At 40.5% G+C, this 23078-nt stretch overlaps 1 protein-coding gene and 1 pseudogene across 1 annotated transcript; one reads left to right on the top strand and one right to left on the bottom strand.

Annotated features, from left to right (window-relative positions):
* The first annotated feature begins 182 nt into the window (after positions 1-182).
* Positions 183-578, top strand: LOC148200974 (serine/threonine-protein kinase SAPK7 pseudogene; annotated as a pseudogene).
* An 11404-nt stretch (positions 579-11982) lies between these two features.
* Positions 11983-18856, bottom strand: LOC148200973 (uncharacterized). Its single transcript, XM_088113102.1, has 4 exons — positions 15350-18856; positions 13681-15102; positions 13202-13578; positions 11983-12397 (listed from the first exon to the last, which is right to left on the bottom strand). The coding sequence occupies exons 1-4, from the start codon at positions 18854-18856 to the stop codon at positions 11983-11985; spliced, it is 5721 nt and encodes a 1906-aa protein (XP_087969228.1).
* Between the last annotated feature and the right edge of the window lie 4222 nt (positions 18857-23078).

The raw sequence follows: 23078 nt of genomic DNA, 5'->3' as shown, positions 1-23078 counted from the left end.
GGTTGTAAAAGTTTAACATACACTCAGTCCTTATTAATTAAATTACTTGTGTGGCTTTAAATCTATATAGAGCTCCCTATTTCTGATTCACCTATGTTATCTTCACTTCATTCACCAGTTTTTATATGCTTTTAACAGAAGACAACATTTTAAACACAAACTTTGTGCTTTTGAAAGTACACATGACTGAATTTGATATCAAGAGTCAATATGTAGTTTACATCAAGCTAACTGCCACACATGATTCTCTCTATTGTCCGCAGAGAATCTCCCTAAAGGAAATTAAGAACCACCCATGGTTTTTGAAGAATCTTCCAAGAGAGCTAACTGAATCAGCTCAAGCTGTCTATTACCAGAGAGGCAACCTAAGTTTTTCTGTTCAAAGTATGGAGGAGATAATGAAAATTGTGGGAGAAGCGAGGGACCCTCCTTCAGTTTCTAGGCCTGTCAAAGGTTTTGGCTGGGACGGTGAAGAAGAGGAAGGGGAAGAACATGTGGAGGAAGAGGAGGATGAGGAAGATGAATATGACAAGAGGGTGAAGGAAGTTCATGCCAGTGGAGAATTTCAGATTAGTTAACCATATAATTCTTGTGTTCTTGGTTAAAGTTTCATTTTTTATGCTAGAAGTCACCTATTTTTATGTGTACTATAATTTATATTAACTACTATAAACCAGCAAGGAAGTCTAAGTCGCTGCACTGTCCATGTAATGTATTACTATTACCTGTATCACCATGGAAGTCGTGTATGAAAACAGTAGTTGTCTGATAACTTTTAAATTATTCATCCATTTATAATCCAGGTAGTTAACTTTAAAATTAAATAAACATGTGAGCACGGTTAATTGATGCTAAACAGTAGTATTTATTAAATTCACTTATTCAACCCTATTTATGTGCCAAATTAAACAACTACATCAACCTATTTTTGGTTACAAAGAGTCAAATGAATTTTGGACACTGAAATGGACTTAGAATCAGCAAATAAGACTTGAGAAAGATACTATAATCACACTTAAAGACGTTCAATCTTTTTGGGAGTTTTCTCAAGGTGCAATCAAGCTTTTGCTTTAGCAAATCATTGCTTATATGGTATGCACCTAGTACTTACTCAAGTTAATGTTTATCGCACAAATTTAATAGTGAAACTAACTAGTTTAAATGTAAACAGCTGACTATGATTTGATTAGACCAGCAAAAGTTATTCCACAAGATTCAAACATACACATTTATATTGTTCCAACTAAACTTGAATGAGAGATTAGGTAGCCAACATATATTCTATTTTTGTGTCAAAGCAAGTTCACTCGAATTTGTAGGAGAAAGAAATAGCAGTGTAAGACAAATCACAACACATGTGGAAAACACACCACAACAAAAATTGAAATTGAACGAAGCCTAAGACTATAAACCTCTAAAGCTAATCTGAAATGTCCTCCCCCATGCCTAATAGTGTATCAACCTTTTCAAGCCTTTGTTAAATTTGAACGAAGCATTCTTTCATTTTGTGTAGTTGTGTTTACATACCTATAGGTTCTGGTCTAGTGACAAGAAAAGTACGCTCTACATATCACTAATGTAGGATATTGATTGAAAGAGAAAAAAACAGAAAAAAAAAGAGGGAATAAGAGCAAAACACATGATAAAAAGAGGGAGATGAGAGAAACCAAGAGATTAAAGAACAGTGCCCTACACTTATATTCTCATCATTGTTGTTTTCCTAAAATAAAATAATAATAAATCATCCATCAACATCTCCAAAGAGAAATATAGCTATGATAGTTGATACAATGTGATAGGAAAAAAAGGTGGAGAGAAATGATTAGTGTTCAAGTCTTGTTCAATATAGAAATGTTTTTATCTGCGAAGCACAAATACCACGGACAATGCAACACTTCAATAAGGCTTGTTCCAATTCAATGCTTCTCTCCTATATTCTTAAGTCGTTCCTTATAATGTACATGTAGCTTGTGAGTTATTTTTGTGTATACAAATTCTTGTTATTCTGTAACAAGACTTGCACACTTCACATTGCATCAGTTTATGGAGGGTGCGTGTGAGTCAATACTTTCAAATCCTAATATCTTTTCAGATGTTCAACATTTGTTATGTACATGTTTTCTCTTTTTCTCACTAACCCTATTTCTCAAATGGGTGTCTATCTTTGTCTCCTACAGATAGATATTGTTTTTAATTTTTGAAGGACCTGACCACACTTTCCTTCCCCTCTCAATCACTCAAGAAAATAAAGTATGCAACCAAGTCAAGTAAAAGCAAATTGAATTAACACTGTTGTGAAACTCTTCCTCATGCGTTACCTCTTTAAATAAGGTTCTCTAAGACTTAAAATAATTCAAATAGCTATCTAATGACTACTACATCAAAACACACATTGCACTATTACAAGTGTAACACCCAAATATTTTAAAGGGTATTACTGATAGTAGAGACTAAATTAATTTGATATCTCATATAAACAATCAAACTTTATTTCAATTACTCCAAAGTACAATACCAAACTTACGAACTTTAAACAATATAGTCTTCACCACTGAAATTTCAACTTATAAGTTTTACACAACATAATCTTCCCAATACAAATTTATTCTTTTTACAAAAATCCCTGAAAGTTTTTCCCCGCATCTCTCTCATCTCTAAGCTTTTTCAACCGCATCTGCAACATTATCTAATCACATATAACATGAGTTATATGATCATAGTACAAACAAATAAGGGTAAGCCAACCATATCATAAAATCATTAAACTTGTAATAAAAATATTATAATCATGTATTTCTGCAATTGATAAAATATCATTATTCCGATGTCCTTAATTCATCATTATCAAAATCATCTTTCTCATTTCCATAAATCTTACAAGTGTACCATGCTTACTCATGAAGCCTTATGGTCAGACCGCTCTCTGCCTGCTTCCTTAAGCCTCACTTATATACCATGTCTTACTTTCTGAAGCCTTATGGTCAGACCCCTCTCTGCCTGCTTCTATAAAACTTACGAATCATATGTTTATGTCAAAGCCTTATGGTCAGACCACTTTCTGCCTGCTTTCATAAACTTCAGGTGTTACTTTGCTCATACCAAACTCTCATGGTATAACTCGAACATACTACTCCCGGTAGTAAACATCATTTCATAAGTAATGATTTCTCATATCCACTCCAACATTTCATAAAACCAACAATTCATACCCTCTTATCCACCTAACTCAATCATGTTCATTCTTTAATCATGAATTCATAATAACTCGTTTTGGTATCAATAAATTAAACATATTGCCAGATATCATGCTTCATATTATAAACTCATTTTGTCCACAACGAGTATAACTCAACATATTTTCACCAAACAAAGATCATGGATCAACCAAAATATATCAACATATCTTAAGAACTACATATTAAAGTCTGGGCTCAATGTAATGATAAATAAAATATATATGAAATTTTTACCATGATGATATTATGCATCTACAATCAACTTGTTTTATTTTATTTTCATCCTAGTAGAGATTTTTCTTTACCCCAATTGGTCACCGGAGAGGACCCAGATGTCTGAACGCATCAAACTCACCTTCGACGCCAGCACATATGACTAGTCACAACTGACTGGACCAGGCCAGGGCTGCTCTATGATCAGGGATGTGCCAACTCAGGTTTTTAAGGTTCCTCTATCCTACCAACAAAGAAAGGCCCTCAATAATTAACAATTGATTTATTTAATTTATCTACCATGTTCTCTTATGCTCTAAATTTGAAATGCCAAATTTTAATGTGTTCACTTCCTCTCATAGCAACCTCAAACAATATCTATACATCTATTTAATACCCATATATAAACTATTTCAGAACCCTTACTTCAGACCTTCCAACAAGATCAATTTCAGCCAACAAACTCATTCAAAACAGATTAAATTCATCACATCACAACATGTACAATTTCACAGTTTCAGTTATCATAAAAGTCATAAAATAGTTTCACAAGAGCACACCAGTTCAACATTCATATGCAAATATTTTATAAAATAAATTCATACAAAAATAATTAGCTCCCATTACCATCAAAATAATATTAATATAAAAATTTAGGGGAATCAAGAAGTTGAATCTGGCAGAGCCGGTTAGACAACTTCTCATCCTTCCAGAAAGATGCAATAACAAAAAAAATAGATAAAACAATAAAATTTCTGGGGAAACAAGAAGTTGAATTTGGTAGAACCGGTTAGACAACTTCTAATCCATCCAAAAATACAATATAATTAAATAACAAGAACAATAACAAGTCTGGGGAAACAAGAAGTTGAATCTGGCAGAGCCGGTTAGACAACTTCTAATCCTTCCAAAAATGCAATAAAATAAATAAGTAAAGCAATAAATAGTTTGGGGAAACAAGAAGTTGAATCTGGCAGAGCCGGTTAGACAACTTCTAATCCTTCCAAAATACAATAAAAATAAATAAGGAAAGCAATAAAATGTTTGGGGAAACAAGAAATTGAATCTGGCAGAGCCGGTTAGACAATTTCTAATCCTTCCAAAATACAATAAAAGTAAACAAGGAAAGCAATAAAATGTTAGGGGAAACAAGAAATTGAATCTGGCAGAGCCGGTTAGACAATTTCTGATCCTTCCAAAATAAAAAAATAAACAAGAAAAGCAATAAAATGTTTGGGGAAACAAGAAATTGAATCTGGCAGAGCCGGTTAGACAATTTCTAATCCTTCCAAAATACAAAAAAATAAACAACTAATAACATACAAATGGCATAACATAATCAACATCACATTTTACAACTATCACACTTGGATATTGTCGCAACCGGAATCGCGACGGGACGACGATCCAAAAAAGGAAACGGGTTTTGAAAAGAGATTTGGAGTCGCCACCATAGTTTATTCTGGAAAACTACAGAAAAACCATAAAATGATAAAACACGGTCAACGAAAACCAGATTATGGGTTCGGGAGTCGGTTACGCGTAGGGAAGGTATTAACACCCTACAGCGCCTGCCCGAAGGCAGTACCCTTAACTAAATACGCGAATGTGATGTGGTTTCCAAAATGTTTAACTATCCCCTAAAATAAAATTCTAAAGAAACAAAATATATTTTTTAGTTTTTTGGGCCCGACAAGGATTGACCTTGCTCCTACGTATTCTCATTCAGAATGAGAAATCAGGGTTACGTAGTTCTTTTGGAGATTGGAAAGCTTGTTTGAGAAATTGTTTAGAAAATTTGTTTGGAAAATGATTACGGATAAATTTGGATTTTTGGGAAAGTGAACCTGACAAGGTCTAGCCTTGCTCCTACGTATCTCCACTTTTGATGGAGAATCAAGGATCACGTAGTTCTGGCTGAGAGATATTGTTTGTTTGCTTGAAAGTGATGTTTTTAGTTTTTGAAGATTTTATATTTTTTGATATATTTTTATAAAATAAACGGAAAAGGTATTTAGCACAAGGACGATGCGTGCGATCACACGTGTGCTCAACCTTTAAAATATTTTGTAATTTTATTTAAGAAAGAAGAAAAGGTTTTAGCACAAGGACGACGCGAGCGGTCACACGTGTGCTTAAACCTTCAAACGTATTTTTTGTAATTTTTATAAGAAAGAAGAAAAGGTTTTTTAGCACAAGGACGACGCGAGCGGTCACACGTGTGCTTAAACCTTTAAACGTATTTTTTATAATTTTTATAAGAAAGAAGAAAATGTTTTTTAGCACAAGGACGACGCGAGCGGTCACACGTGTGCTTAAACCTTCAAACGTATTTTTTATAATTTTTATAAGAAAGAAGAAAAGGTTTTTAGCACAAGGACGACGCGAGCGGTCACACGTGTGCTTAACCTTTAAAACGTATTTTTTGTAATTTTATAAGGAAGAAGAAAAGGTTTTTAGCACAAGGACGACGCGAGCGGTCACACGTGTGCTTAAACCTTTAAAATATGTTTGTAAATTTTGTATATATATATATAAATATTTTATTTTTTTTTATGTATTATTAAATATGCATTTTAAAATAAATAGATATTTAGAATAAATAAATAAAATAAAATAAAAAAAAAAACAATAACAACAATAAAAATAATAAAATAAAAAAAATAAATAGAATAAGCTAAATAAGGGAACAAAATAGAATAAACAAAGAAAAGCAAATAAATAAATAAGTAATAAAAATAAAACAAAAAGTGGGAGTGCCTAAATGAGAAACTGGGGTGTCTAAACTACTTTTTTATTTTTTTGTAAATGAACTGGGCCAAAACCCAAGCTAAAAGGGGGTGTGGAAGTGAGAAACAGGGGTGTCTATACTAAAATGGTTTCTAACAACGGACTGGGCCTAAACCCAAGTCGAAAGGGGTGTGAGATACGAATAACAGGGGTGCAGAACCAAACTGTTTGATTTTTATTTTGGGCTCGGCCCAGCACTGCGGATGTACGGGGGTGCGCGGGTGAAGAATAGGGGTTGCGCAAAGAGGGCAGGGTCATTCTCAGATCATTTTTTGTTTGCAGAAACGAACAGGCTTAAGCCCAAACAGGATGGGAAGTGTGAATGGAGTTGCGTGTGTGGCAATAGAAGGAAAGGGGCAGCCCATACCAGCCCAAGGCCTCTCAACTCCAATCAGAAGGGTTCCTCCAACTTCTTCTCATTTTCGTAAGCAGAGACTCATATCTTCTCCTCACAGAGACACCCACCTTTGCTACCCACGGCCGTGCCACTGCTTCTCCGATCCGGCCACCGCGTCGCTGCTTCTCCGATCCGGCCACCGCGTCGCTGCTTCTCCGCCGTCAGCCTTGGAGGCCGCCACGACGCTACCCTCTTACCTTCCCTGCGCGCATACAGCTACTTCTGCCAAACCGGTTGCCGCGAAGAGGCTCCCCGCCTGGTCCGTGATGTCGCCGGTGACCCTCAAACGCCACCAAGCTCGCCGTTGGCCGCGGCGTCAGATCTCCCGTCTTGCACCCTTTCCGCGCGATAGAGGAGAACCCGCTCCGATCCGAGAACGACACCGACCGCCGCCACTGCTTGCTCGAACCAGCTGCCGTGCCGCCGCTTCTCTCCCGTCTCTCTGCAACAACGGCAACCCAGGGAGGGTTTCACTTCCGCCGCGCCTGCACACGGGCCACTGCCTCCTTCTCTGAGTCGAGATTTTCTTCTTCTTATTATATTTTTTTTTGTTGATTGATCAGAACTTAGAAGTTGATTTGTTCATTCTCTGCTTTCCACTTGGCTGGTTTTGTTTACTTGGATGTTTTCTGGGTGCAAGCAAAAGGATACGGAAATCTTTGTGTGTTTGATTAGATTATGAGGAAATGATGAGTAAAGTTGAGAAATGGATTCATGGGGAAGGCGGATAGGATATGCGAATTGGGAGTGGAAAGAAAAAATGATTGGAAGGGTGTTGGTAGTAACCATGAGTGTCAAAACATGACAATGGATGAATATGGATGGTGAAAGGGGTATCCGACAAGTGAATGAGGCATTGATTTTGAGCGTTGATAGGTGTAGTGGATGATGGGTTATGTTTGTTGAGGCGGTCACGGGTGAGCGCAATGTGGAGAGTCCAAACGGTTGATGGTGGCTGGCGAGGGAAGGGGACGAAGGTTAGAGTCTCTATTGTTACACAGAGATTAGGAAAATGAATAGAGTGAGGAGGTAAGTTGGCGAATGATAGGCTCGTGTGATGTGAGGAAATGTACGCCTATCTTTAATTGTTAGCTAAATGGATGAAATTTGCAGGCAATGAAACTGCATTTTGGGTGCAGTTTTGATTAACAGAGGAAGGCAAGCAAACAAGCAAACGCACAAACATATACATTGATCTCACATCAATCGTTCAACACTCAGCACGCATAAGGAAAGTATATCTACGGGCATGACCAAAGAGCTTAGGTATATGAAGACTTACCTTCGCAGCTTCAAGATGCCTTTCCTCTTGGATTTTAATTCCTTTTCTCTCCTCAGTTGAACTTCTCCTTTTCTAATAACCAAAATGATCTTGCCGGCGCCGGGAAGTGAAGTGGACTGGGTAGCTATACGTCAGTCGTCTCCTTTTTCTTTCTCTGGTTTCGGTTCTCTCTCGTTTCCGTTTTTTCTCCTTTCAGTGGTGGTGATGAGTGTCCCCCCTTAGTGTGATTGTCTCCCCCTTTTCAAAACCAAACCCCTTACTTTCTGCTGTACCCCTGAGATCCCCTCTGAGGCCAGATTTCCTTTCTCCCTTTTTTCTTTTTTTTCATGTTTTCGTGCTTCCATTTTGCAGGTGGCCAAAGTTCGTTCAAAATTTTTTTCTTCTTCCATCTATGTTTACACTGTCTGCTTATGAATTTTTAGCAAGAAAAACAAATGACTTTTCACGCTGCCACCCAATAGACACATTCTAAGCATTCACTGTGGTGCTTCAGGAAAGTAACAGAGTTGACCTGAGATTTTACCCCCTTTTTTATTTTTTTTTTTTATTTACCCCTCTTTTATATATATATAAAAAGGTAATCGTTTTCTTAAAAAAAAAATAAAAATTATATATATATATATAAAAATAAAACAAATAAAAAGGAACGACAAAATAATAAAATAAAATAAAAGTAAACTTAAAAGGAACAATAACGAAAAGGAGTAAAAATAGAATAAAATGAAATAAAGGTAAATCCAAGAAATAAGATAAAATAAACAACATAAAAATAAAACCAAATAAAATGAGATAAAAATAAAAACAAAATAAAATACAAACAGGGGAGGAAATAAATAAAACGAAAAAAAGTAAAAAAAACAAAGGATAAGGGAAAAGAGAAACGAAACAAAATCATCATTTTTCCGTATCAAATTTATCTTTGCACATTTATTTTATTTTATTATCTCTTCTCGACTCTAGATATTTTTTAACTATCCGGACGAAATTGGGTATTAACAGCTGCCCCTCTTTACTTAGATTTTACTGGATAATATGACAAACAAAGTTTTTTATATTATTAGAGTAAAAGATAAGTAAAGAAAGAAACACTAATTTCGTCCGGATTTCAAAATGAACGAGGAACAACAGAGAAGTTTAAACAAAAAAGAACAGGGCAAAGAGAATTGAGGTGTGCAAACCTCATGGAGAGTGTCATAAATTTATGGGTGAATAAGTGAGGTGTAACAACCTCGTGGAGGGTGTAACAACCCTATGAACAAGCGAATGAGGTGTAACAACCTCGTGGAGGGTGTAACAACCCTATGGATGAGTGGATGAGGTGTAACAACCTCGTGGAGGGTGTAACAACCCTATGGATGAATGAATGAGGTGTAACAACCTCGTGGAGGGTGTAACAACCCTATGGACAAGTGAATGAGGTGTAACAACCTCGTGGAGGGTGTAACAACCCTATGGATGAGTGGATGAGGTGTAGCAACCTCGTGGAGGGTGTAACAACCCTATGAACAAGTGAATGAATGAGGTGTAACAACCTCGTGGAGGGTGTAACAACCCTATGGACAAGTGAATGAGGTGTAACAACCTCGTGGAGGGTGTAACAACCCTATGGATGAGTGGATGAGGTGTAACAACCTCGTGGAGAGTGTAACAACCCTATGGATGAATGAATGAGGTGTAACAACCTCGTGGAGGGTGTAACAACCCTATGGATGAGTGAATGAGGTGTAACAACCTCGTGGAGGGTGTAACAACCCTATGGATGAGTGGATGAGAGTGATCATAGGTTCGACGATTGTCCTACAGAGGAGCGCCGTCGTAGAAGGAAAACTTGTATTCAAATTTTTGAAACATTAGTAGATACTGAGCCGAACATTGAAGAGACTTAGAAGCAAAGGTTGTGTTAAACTTTTCACAACTTCTCTTTCCCCTTAAGGATTATTCACACATTTTTCCTTGCTTCTCATGAAATGCATGATGTAATGTCACGAGGGTGCATGAATGCATAAACACATGAGACCTTTATTTCGTTCTCTTCTCTTGCTCTCCTCCTTCCTTTTTTCTTTCCGTTTTTTCATTATTTGTTATTATTTTTTTGAAAATTCCATGTTTGGAACCCATTGTCAATATTGTCATCAAATTCGATGTACATTCAAAATGCATTTATTGAAAATAATGTCGAGAAGTGGTGAGCCCTTTGATGAAAAGGAAAAGAGTGTAACATATTAGTTCAGATTCCCTTTATCGCTTTTTGCAATCCAAACTAGCCTGAACCCGAGAAAGTGTGAGAAATGGTTATGAAAAGTGTATGGCTGAGTGATGGTTTGTGAATGATGGTTTGGGGGAAACATTAACTTTCGTGCTCTCCTCATCGGCGGGGGTGTCGTTAATATTTCAACGATCAAGGCTTACAAGCCTGCCCCAACTTTGCTGTGCACAATAAGTGTGATTTGGAGAGGTGGACAGGTCTGGGTAGGAAGGAATGCCCTAGTTTGACGATTCTTTCTCGACGGGAAGACTTCACATTATACTTTTTCATTTTTCCTCTATGCTGCTTTTCTCTTCTTCTAGTGATTGTGTCATTCACCACATCATTTCGTTCCAGAGTTAAGTTCATGAGAAAAATCAGGACAAACATCCTTCAGTCGGCGTGGACTTTAATTGGCTTGTACCGTGGCTAAAGGTCAAAGGGTTTTGAAAGAAACGGATAATGAAGGCCCAAATAAGTGTTTGACGGTCGAATTGTCTTAACAAGAATCATCTGCAATGTGTCGAGTCAACTGTCCCTAGGAGTTTGGAACTTCGGACGTCCTTTTATTTTTCATCATTTTTGTTTTGTTTTTTGTTTTTGTTGTTTGTTTTTTTTTTTCTTCTTCTTTTTTCTTTGGCTTTCTTTTTTTTTTTTCATTCGTCTCGTTGCCTCTACTGTGACCCTTTTTAAAACTTTTCTTTTTTCATTTCTCTTTTCCACAAATCTTCTCCTTGACTTGGATGCCCCTGACGTTCCTTTGGATTGACATCGATATGCTAATGATTCTTGTTGAGGGTGATGAAGAAAAACAGTTATAACTTACGGCTCAAAGAGGGTGCAACTGGATAAATTTCTTTTATCACTTGAGTGAAGAAAAATGGCCACACGTCATTCTGAAGCTTGCTCGCCCTACTTCCCCCAACCTTAAACCTGAAGTGAAACTCTGCAGCGATTGACAAATCAACTTAATTTTCTTTTTCTTTTTTTTTTTCTTTTTTTTTTTATTTTTCTCCCCGATTGACGGATCATTGGGTACGCGTATCCTGATGAAAACTGCCCCAGTATTATTCATGACAATCCTCTATTTTAAAGGGAACGAGAAAGCTAGGGGTTCAAGTAGTATGAATGCAGATGCTTCAGTAGGAAAAGAACACTAGTTACTATGAATCAAGAAAAGACTCAACACTAGCATTTTTCAAAACTTGGTTTGCTTTTGCTTTTCGAAAGTACTATGCCCTCGGCAGACTTTATTGACAACGAATTCAACATGTGTCTTTTTTTTATTTATTATTTTTTTTTACGACATCCCTCAGGAACGAGTTCGTGCTCGATGGATATACCTGTGATGCTTTAATTATTATCACTTTCTTTTTCCTTACTTTACTTTAAAACCCAGTGCGACATGAATCGTGTCGAAAGAAAAATCGGAAAAGTTGAATAATGGATAAAACCGTACGGTATTTATTGAATGAAGTAACACAGAATACAACATAATTCAAAAACAGTGTTAATATCCCTCAGTGGCATCCCCTATCGCGGAATCATCATGCGTAAAACTTTTTTACCGCATCAGAATTAACCGGTAAAGGTAACTCCTCTCCATCCATCCTTGTGAGGATTAGTGCCCCTCCAGAGAATGCCTTTTTTACTACAAATGGTCCTTCATAGTTTGGGGTCCACTTGCCTCTGTGATCCTTTTGTATAGGCAAAATCTTCTTTATCACCAGTTCGCCTTCGTGGAACTCCCTTGGGCGCACCTTTTTGTCGAAAGCCTTTTTCATTCTTCTTTGGTACAATTGTCCGTGGCACACCGCTGTTAGTCTCTTTTCTTCAATGAGATTGAGCTGGTCAAACCGAGTTTGAACCCACTCAGCTTCCTCCAATTGGGTTCCATTAAAACTCGTAGAGATGGGATTTCCACCTCAAATGGAAGTACCGCTTCCATGCCATACACGAGCGAGAAAGGTGTTGCCCCAGTTGACGTTCGTACTGATGTACGATATCCATGCAAAGCAAAAGGAAGCATTTCGTGCCAATCTTTATAGGTGACTACCATCTTTTGCACAATTTTCTTGATATTCTTATTAGCAGCCTCTACTGCCCCATTCATCTTTGGACGGTAAGGGGAAGAATTGAGATGATGAATTTTGAACTCCTCACATAATTCCGCCATCATCTGGTTGTTTAGGTTGGTGGCATTATCAGTGATAATCTGGTTAGGTAACCCGTATCTGCAGATCAACTCCTTTTTTATGAATTTGGTCACCACTTTTCTAGTCACGTTGGCATAAGAAGCAGCCTCAACCCACTTGGTGAAGTAATCGATCGCGACTAGTATGAAACGGTGTCCATTTGACGCTTTTGGCTCTATAGCTCCGATAACATCTATTCCCCACATTGAAAATGGCCACGGTGCAGACAACACGTTCAAGGTCGCGGGCGGCACATTGATATTGTCTGCATACATTTGACATTTCTCGCACTTCCTCACGTGTGTACAACAATCATTTTCCATGGTCAACCAGAAGTAACCAGCTCTCAAGATCTTCCTGGCCATTGAATGCCCATTCATATGTGTGCCAAAGGTACCTTCGTGCACTTCTTTCAGTATCATCTCGGCTTCCTTTGCATCCATGCATCTGAGGAGAACCATGTCATGATTTCTCTTGTATAAAATATCCCCATTTAAAATAAAGCTGCCAGCCAACCTCCTTAACGACCTTTTATCGTTTTCAGATGCCTTCTCAGGATATTCCCGGGTCTTAAGATAGTGCTTGATATCAAAATACCAAGGTTTACCATCTACCTCCTCCTCGATGAAATGGCAATATGCTGGCTCTGCATGGCACTTCATTTCAATCATTGGTAATTCTGCATCTTGGTCAACTTCAAACATCGAAGACAAAGTAGCCAAAGCGTCTGCTAATTGATTATCTTCCCGCGGTATGTGGTTAAATGTGATGGCGTCAAAATACTCCATTAATCCCCTGATGTAAGCTTGGTAAGGAATTAATTTCGAATCCCTAGTTTCCCACTCTCCCTTTAACTGGTGGATGACTAAGGCTGAATCTCCATATACATCCAGAATTTTCACTTTGGACTCTATTGCCGCCCGAATACCCATAGCGCAGGCCTCATATTCTGCAATGTTATTTGTGCAATTAAAGCATAATCTTGCCGTCAGAGGTAGGTACTGACGCTCTGGAGAGATGAGAACTGCCCCTATGCCATGCCCCATCACATTCGAGGCTCCATCGAATAATAATGTCCACGTTTCTTCGTCTCGGTTTTTTCTACCTTCTTCGAATAGAGCCATGATATCTTCATCGGGAAATTCGGGCTGCATTGGCTGATAATCGCTGATGGGTTGATGAGCCAGGTATTCTGCTAACGCACTCCCCTTGACGGATTTCTGAGTAACATACACGATGTCATATTCTGACAATAGCATTTGCCACCGAGCTATCCTTCCAGTAAGAGCAGGCTTTTCAAAAATGAACTTGATAGGGTCCACCTTGGATATCAACCAGGTTGAGTGACTCAACATGTATTGCCTTAAGCGATGAGCAGCCCACGCCAATGCACAACAAGTTCGTTCTAACGACGAATACCTTTGTTCGCAGTCTGTGAACTTCTTGCTCAAGTAGTATATGGCGTGCTCTTTCTTCCCAGCTTCGTCGTGTTGACCCAACACACAACCCATCGACTTATCCAACACCGTCAAATACAAAATAAGTGGTCTTCCTGGCTCAGGTGGACGTAATATGGGAGGGTCTTGCAGGTATCGTTTGATTTTTTCAAAAGCGGCTTGACAGTCCTCGTTCCAAACCACAGCTTGATCCTTTCGTAACAACTTGAACATTGGTTCACACGTAGCGGTTAATTGGGAGATGAATCTAGCAATGTAGTTCAGTCTACCCAAAAAACCTCGAACCTCCTTTTCTGTTCTAGGCGCAGGCATTTCTATTATCGCTCGCGCCTTATCAGGATCCACTTCTATCCCCTTTTGGCTAACCACAAAACCCAACAATTTCCCAGATTTCACTCCAAACGTGCATTTTGCGGGGTTTAACCTGAGTTTATACTTTCTCAATCTCTCAAATAATTTTTTCAAGTTGAGAACGTGCTCTTCTTCCGATTCAGACTTTGCAATCATGTCATCCACGTAAACTTCGATTTCCTTGTGCATCATGTCATGAAAGAGTGCCACCATCGCCCTTTGATATGTTGCCCCGGCATTCTTGAGCCCAAAGGACATCACCTTATAACAAAAAGTTCCCCACAGCGTGATAAAGGTTGTCTTTTCCATATCTTCTGGCGCCATTTTGATCTGATTATATCCTGAGAAACCATCCATGAATGAAAATAGCGAAAACTTGGCTGTGTTATCGACTAGAGTGTCGATGTGCGGTAGTGGGAAATTGTCTTTTGGACTTGCACGATTCAAATCACGGTAGTCAACGCACATTCGAACTTTACCATCTTTCTTGGGTACTGGTACGATATTCGCCACCCATTGCGGGTATTTCGCCACAGCCAAAAATCCTGCATCAAATTGTTTCTGCACCTCTTCCTTGATTTTCAAAGACATCTCAGGCTTCATTCTCCTTAGTTTCTGTTTGACCGGGAGGCATTCCGGCTTAAGAGGGAGTTTATGCTGCACGATATCGGTATCCAAACCGGGCATATCATTGTACGACCAAGCAAACACGTCCTTAAATTCCTTCAATAGGACACGCAACCTTTCTCTTATTTCCTCTTTCATGGTTGTGCCGATCTTGACTTCTTTTATCTCGTCTTTCTCACCCAAGTTGAGTATTTCGACATCTTCCTGATAGGGTTTTATTTCTTTAGACTCTTGTTCCACTAACCTCATCAGTTCTGGAGAGGGTTCCGAACCATCTTCATAATCATCTTCCGTATCATCGACAGGGTGCTCCAGATTAGGGATATCGACATTGTTATTTTCAAAATATTCATTGTCATATCTGCATTATTTAAGTTTTTGAAAAAAGAATAAATAAACAAAAAACGATGGAGGAGGCTAAATGAGGATAAACACGATTCAAATATCACACTGAAAGCAGAATAAAAGCGTCAACCCGTAAGTCATGAATCCTAAAGCCCCGGGTAAAGCGATAGGATCAATTAATATATTACATTTCGTTCGAATTAAACATCACAGGTAAATCCACAGTCTTCCAATTGCTGAGCCGCGCATCTGGTGAGCAAGCCCACACGAAGTTCGAGCTTTCAGATCCATCTTCCTCTTCCAAGACCGCTATAAGGCTAGTGTTCACCCATCCAGCGCTGCGAAAGCTCTCCTTGATATCACAAATGTGAATCTTCCTCGTCCTCGGTTCCCGTCGTTCTATCCGAGCCAGACTACGCTCCCTCCTTTCCTCGATCAGCCTCTTCTTATCCCCCTTGCTGGGCTTGTACCCTAGGCCATACCTATTTTTGTTCTCGACCACCTCTAATGGGAATGTCTGCCCCTGTCCGTGCTTGCCTAAACCGCTCCCGTACTTATAGCCTTCTTTCAGCATGACCTTGGCCGCCATGATAGAGGCACATGACAGATATGGGTTTACTGGAAATGGTTCCACATAGGTATTTCCCACGATCTCCAATGATTGGAAAGCTGTCTCGAGAGCTTCCTCGGCTGCTTCTATATAACGGGCAGAGGATGGCCCACTCACAAGGAGATCCTCCTCTCCAGAAATTATCACTAGCTTATCTCCCATGACATATTTCAGTTTCTGGTGCAGTGTGGAAGGTACAACTCCCGCAGAATGGATCCACGGGCGACCCAATAAACAACTATAGGCTGGGAGGATATCCATGACCTGGAAGGTTATTTGAAACACACATGGGCCAATCTGGACCGGCAATTCTATTTCGCCCATGACTTCCCTCTTGCTGCCGTCAAACGCCCTCACAATCATTGAGCTTGGCCTCATATGCATTCCGTCACAGGGTAGCTTCTCCAATGTTGACTTTGGCATGACGTTCAAAGAGGAGCCATTGTCCACCAAGACACGCGCTATGACGTGATCCAGACATTTCACAGAGACATGAAGAGCCTTGTTATGCCCCCTGCCTTCAATAGGTATCTCCTCATCGGTAAAGGTGAGGTAATTGTTAGCAACGATATTGCCAACAATGCCCTCAAACTTGTTCAGAGAAATACCTTGCTCCACATGGGCCTCACTAAGTATCTTCATTAACAACTTCCTGTGAGATGCAGAATGCATGAGCAGTTCTAGCAAGGAGATCCGGGCAGGCATGCGGTTTAGCTGTTCCACCACCTTGTACTCGCTCTGTTGTATGAACTTTAAAAACTCGCAAGCCTCTTCTTCGGATATCTCTCTCTTCTCTCCTTCGTCAGGGGTCTCTTTTTCTTGTACACCCTTCCCTTTCAAGAACTCCTTAGCTTTTGCGGTCATTGTTGCTTCCTTATTGTTGGCTCCCTCTCTTGTCAGCTCTGGTGGTGTAAAGATTCGACCACTTCTCGTCATCCCCCCGATGCCTGATATGTTTTCAATGGCCGGGTCAGCACCCTTTCCTTCTCCTAACGCAAATGCCCCATATCTCCAAGGGACAGCTTTCTCATTTTTGTAAGGAAAGGGGGATGGGACACAGATAACCACCGACGGTTTTTCTTCAATCATCGGTGCAGGAGTGGTTCTACTGAAACGTATCACCAGCGGTTCCGGTAGAGTTACATCAGATTCCCCACCAGTTTGTGCAAACACTTCTTCCTCTTTATCCTCGCGGCATACTTGCATCAAACTTCTGTCAAGCAGGTCTTGCAGAATATCTTCTAATTCAACACACTCTTCAATAGAGTGCTCAGCATCTGGATGAAGTGCACACGATGTACCCATATCATAATCACCTTTCACTAGGCCCACTTTTAACAACGCCTCGAAAATAAACCTCCTAGAACTCCGGATTTCACTCACATCCCTTATCAACTCCTGTTTTCCGGCCTCGATGGCGTTCGTCGAGGTACTCCCATGCCCGGACAATGGGTTATCCTCGATGCTAGGCTTATCTTCTTGAAACTTTAGCCAACCAGAGTCGATTAGAGCCTGTATCTTATACTTGAAAGCCACACACCGCTCGGTTGAGTGACCAATGCCTCCTCCATGGTAACTACACTTGGCATCTGCATCATAACCCCTTGGGTATGGAGGTTGTACAGGCTTCATCGGGCAAATGGCAACCAAACCCTTTTTTACAAGTTGAGGCAACAACTCCGTGTAAGTCATAGGGATGGGGGTGAAATTAACAAATTGATTCTTTCTCGGGTTGGTGTTTTGACCCGCATTGATATTTGGACCCGCGTTTGCCCCGGCCCTCCACGCTTCAGTTGGGACTCGCGGTGGTTGATAATACCCTTGTTGTTGTTGTGGCCTAGTTTGATGATCGAACGAGGCGTTAGCTGCATAGGGGGGTTGGCCTAAGTATGGTCGATAACCATGAGTGGGAGCCTGACCTCTCCACGCAGGCATTATCGAGGCTGCATGCACCTCCCCTTCCTTCTTCTTTCCCGGATTGAAACCGGGTTTTTTGTAGTTTGTAGCTGCGGGCGGGCCATACACAATTTTCCCGTTTTTCAGCCCAATTTCTATCCTTTCGCCAATTATGATGACATCCGCGAAATTGACGGACACGTTTCCCACCATATGTTCATAAAACGGCGGCTGAAGAGTATTTACAAACATTGCCACCATCTCTCTGTCAAACAAAGGTGGCTCAACTTGCGCGGCCAATTCTCTCCACCGTTGGGCATATTCCTTGAAAGTTTCATTGTCTCTCTTCCCCATATTTTGCAACTGCAGACGGTCCGGTGCAACATGCGTGTTGTATACGTATTGTTTCACAAAAGCGTCAGCTAGATCCGCCCAACAACGAATTCTAGAGGGCTCTAAATGGGTATACCAGTTTAACGCCACTCCAGCCAAACTGTCTTGGAAAATGTGGATGAGTAGCGGGTCATCATAGGCGTACGCAGCCATCTTTCTACAATACATGGTCAGATGGCTTTTAGGGCATGTACTACCCTTGTACTTCTCAAACTCCGGCGCCTTGAACTTATGCGGTATTTTCACACCAGGGGCCAAGCTTAGTCTTGCAACATCTCCAAAGCCGTAGCTTTCCACCCCCTCAATGGCCCTCAATCTTTCCTCAAGAATCTCCAGCCTGCCTTTAGCTCCTTCAAGGTCACTGATTCTCCCATGCACTGCGGTTTGCGATGCGGCCCTAGCTGAAGATTCATGATTAGCGACCACGTACGGCATTGCAGTTACTCGTGTCCCTTCAACTGTGTTTGTTTCGTTCCCTTGTGCACTCACCATGGGAGCTGACACGGAGATGGGTCCCTGAGTGCCGATTGGCGGTACATTGACAGTTGTGGGAAAGGAGAAAGATGCATGCTCTGTTTCTAAGTATTCTCCTACGGGAGGAGTGTAACCTGGGGGTAACCCATATGGCGGGAAAGGTATCGATTGGCTGGCGGTGTTCAACAACGGCGGATAAAAATGGGCATTTCCTCCGATCTGTGCGGACGAAGACTCTGCAGTAGTCTTCAAGGATTCAAGGGCAGCCAAGATCTGGCCAACCTGGTCTTTCAACTGGCTAACTTCGGCTTTGATGGATTCTTGCGACTCCTCCCAGCTTTCCATTATCCTTGAATTGGCTCGAGTCCTGTAGGGATGTCGCGGAAAATTGGCCGTTGTTTTCCTCACTTGTACTGTTTTATTATTTGATTAACTTTAAATTAGATGAGAACGAAATAAAGAAAACATGATGCATGTTGGTAACAGGTGGAAATCACAAGATCGCGATGACATTACTGATGGAAATCAATACAAGTTGATACCAGACAAACCTTCCATATCTTTCATCAAAATACTCAGTTCAATACATCGCATAAAGAAAACGAGACACAAGGATCTCAAAATACATCACGCTCGAGCTCGAGCGATAAAGGATTTCATCTCGCCTACCAACCATTTACAATGATTAACAAAAAGTTTTATCTCTTCCGGCGGGCTATAAAAATGAATACTCGCTTCGGCGTCCAACACCATCTTGGGGATGTCTTCAATTGCTTCGTTTGCCAAGGCCGCCAATTGGGAGAAACTTTCCTTCCAATGTCTCACAACCACTTCTTGCTCGGCGATGTGATCCTCCATTCGCTTTACCAAAGCCTGATGCCTTTCTTCGAACTCCGTCGACCTCCACCTTTCCTCTTGCTCCTCAATGTACTCCTCCATTTGTTTTATCATGGTTCGATGCTCTTCTTCTGCTTCTGCTAGCTTCCAACGCTCCTGGCTCATATCTGACTCAAAAGACACGGCCATTTCTTTCATCTCGTGCCCCGCTTTTTCTACCTGAACCTGCGCTTCTCTTAGTCTTTTCAGGGCCTCTCGCTTATCTCTTTTGGCTTCTTCGTAGAGGTGCTTCCACTGTTTTCCCTCTTCTATCGCCGCATTCTTCTCCTTCACTCTCATGGCGAGCTCCTTGCTTGCAGCTGCAAGATCTTGTTTCAGTCGGAATGTATAATCTCTTTCGGCTTTCTGACTTCTGACAATTTCTTCATAGGCCTGTGCTTTTTCTTCTTTATCATTCCTCATATCAACGAAATCGTTGCGCGCAGCTTGTAATTCCTTTCTCAACCTAGCATTCTTCTCCCTCAGTTTTTCCATCTCTATTTTCAACCTCTTCACCTCTTCGCTCTCTAGGTCTTGGGAGGACCCTTCATCAACTGGCTGATCGCTGATTGGCTTGAAAGGCAGTTTGACTTCCTTTACCCTTTCCAGGATCCAGGTATGATAACTAACTTTGTCGTCCACCACTCCCAACCTTAAATCCTTTTCAGCTCGCATAACGTTTTCCCAAGCACTTCTAACTTTCCTCAACGTTTCGGTGAGGTGCCCATCCTCATAATAGACGAACAATGTCGTAAGGTAGTCCGGTGAAGGTGCCCCTTTCATGGGATTTCCGAATTGCCTTTGAACCAAGACAGGGTTATAATTGATGCAATATCGGGTACCTATGAGGGGTACATTGGGAAAGTTGCCACAATGATGGATGGAGGGCTTAATCCCAAGCCAAGGAAGACGCCATTTTACTTTTCCACCATTCAAGCCAGCAAAGAATTGGGCCCACTCGTTTCCTCCTTTGTCCTTGGGCCCTTGGTGTGAAGGATCTTCCGATAGACACCTGACACTAACCGCCCCCTTACATACGCGCGCAGTCATCCACTCATACAGTGCCGGCAAACAACAAAGAATTTTCTTCCCCTTTCTTTCATGGCAAAAACTCAAGGTCCCATAAACATCTGCGAGGACTGCTGTCACAGGGTTTTCTGATCTCGTCTTTCTTGCCACGAAGACATCTATCGCGGCATAATCCACAAAGTCCTCTACTTTGGGAAACAACATGACGCCATACACGGTAAGGGCTAACACGTCCATAAAAGTCTCCCACTCTTCCCCATCAGCTAGGTGGTGCAAGTACTGTTCCAAATATCCTTGCGTCAGTCCGCGCACTTGATTCCTAGTCACCAACCTGTCTTCAAGTTCCTCGGGATGTACCTTCATTATGGCGGCGATGGTAGGGATGGAGGCGTGATGCTCCAAGTGTTGATACGGAGTGGTACCCTCTAGCGGCAATCCCAGGATGTGCTCAAACTCCTCTATATTTGGCGCCAGCTGAAAATCCTGAAAGGTGAAGCATCTTAGCGGAGAGTCGTAATACTGTGCCAGGGCTGTGATAGCAGGCAACTGTACTTCTACCTCCATTAAATCCAACAGATTCCCATACTTCTTCTTGAAGTTTTCTCTCTTTATGGTCTTTAACCTTTTGCCTAAGTCTATCAACCCTGTCAAGTTCCCACTATGAGTCCTCAGGCGAGATTTTTTTCTTAACACGGCAGAGTCGGTCTGTTGTGTAGCACCAGATCTTGCATCAACTTCCATCTTGTACGAGATCAAGCGAATGCCTGTGATTTCCCCCTAAAACCAGCATGTTACCAAATGACGAATGAACATGATGCATGAAAATACAGTGAAGTAAAACAACATGGCTAACAAAAATGTATGCATGGTATGAGAATGCAAAGTCATTATTTTCAAAAAAAAAAAAAAAAAAAGAACAAACAGAGTGAGGGTTAGAGGAATGCACATTTCTCCCTTTGTGCCCTAATAAAGGTTCAACGCTTCAGATTGAAAGTCAAGTACATGCAACCTCACAAGGATGGCTCTCTGAACCTAAAGGTCGATGGTCACTAGAGCTATGGCCCTTTTCATTGCTTCTCCACAACAGTCAGAGTAATCAACTAGATGTGGAGACACAAATGAAGAGAACAGACTCTAGCTGGAGTTCTCACGATAGCCAGACAGGACGTACATCCCAGAATGACACCGCTACACAACTCCTCTAATTCTAAGTTACGCTCAGACCCGGGTATAGGGCCCCACTCATGATATGCACAAAGTGTGTGTGTGAAAGGAGAATGCAATGCATACCCAAACCCTCACCTGCAAAACAACCAGAAAAATTCCCAGGCAGATATAAACATATTGTCTACCCTAGGGTTCAATATTCCACAGTTATTGCAGTTATTCCAAACATCAAGCATAGATAGAGAAAAGGGAACGAAAAACACAAAGCAAAACCACACCAAATTCGCGCATCTAATTAAATGGCTCGACTCTCTAAAAGTCCCCAGTGGAGTCGCCATCTGTCGCAACCGGAATCGCGACGGGACGACGATCCAAAAAAGGAAACGGGTTTTGAAAAGAGATTTGGAGTCGCCACCATAGTTTATTCTGGAAAACTACAGAAAAACCATAAAATGATAAAACACGGTCAACGAAAACCAGATTATGGGTTCGGGAGTCGGTTACGCGTAGGGAAGGTATTAACACCCTACAGCGCCTGCCCGAAGGCAGTACCCTTAACTAAATACGCGAATGTGATGTGGTTTCCAAAATGTTTAACTATCCCCTAAAATAAAATTCTAAAGAAACAAAATATATTTTTTAGTTTTTTGGGCCCGACAAGGATTGACCTTGCTCCTACGTATTCTCATTCAGAATGAGAAATCAGGGTTACGTAGTTCTTTTGGAGATTGGAAAGCTTGTTTGAGAAATTGTTTAGAAAATTTGTTTGGAAAATGATTACGGATAAATTTGGATTTTTGGGAAAGTGAACCTGACAAGGTCTAGCCTTGCTCCTACGTATCTCCACTTTTGATGGAGAATCAAGGATCACGTAGTTCTGGCTGAGAGATATTGTTTGTTTGCTTGAAAGTGATGTTTTTAGTTTTTGAAGATTTTATATTTTTTGATATATTTTTATAAAATAAACGGAAAAGGTATTTAGCACAAGGACGATGCGTGCGATCACACGTGTGCTCAACCTTTAAAATATTTTGTAATTTTATTTAAGAAAGAAGAAAAGGTTTTAGCACAAGGACGACGCGAGCGGTCACACGTGTGCTTAAACCTTCAAACGTATTTTTTGTAATTTTTATAAGAAAGAAGAAAAGGTTTTTTAGCACAAGGACGACGCGAGCGGTCACACGTGTGCTTAAACCTTTAAACGTATTTTTTATAATTTTTATAAGAAAGAAGAAAATGTTTTTTAGCACAAGGACGACGCGAGCGGTCACACGTGTGCTTAAACCTTCAAACGTATTTTTTATAATTTTTATAAGAAAGAAGAAAAGGTTTTTAGCACAAGGACGACGCGAGCGGTCACACGTGTGCTTAACCTTTAAAACGTATTTTTTGTAATTTTATAAGGAAGAAGAAAAGGTTTTTAGCACAAGGACGACGCGAGCGGTCACACGTGTGCTTAAACCTTTAAAATATGTTTGTAAATTTTGTATATATA

This window comes from Vigna umbellata, chromosome 4 (assembly GCF_029865625.1).
Source record: "Vigna umbellata cultivar VRB3 chromosome 4, Vumbellata_1.0, whole genome shotgun sequence".
NCBI classification, from domain to species: Eukaryota; Viridiplantae; Streptophyta; class Magnoliopsida; order Fabales; family Fabaceae; genus Vigna; species Vigna umbellata.
Note: the sequence above shows the minus strand (reverse complement) of the source record. Positions and strands in the feature narration are given on the sequence as shown.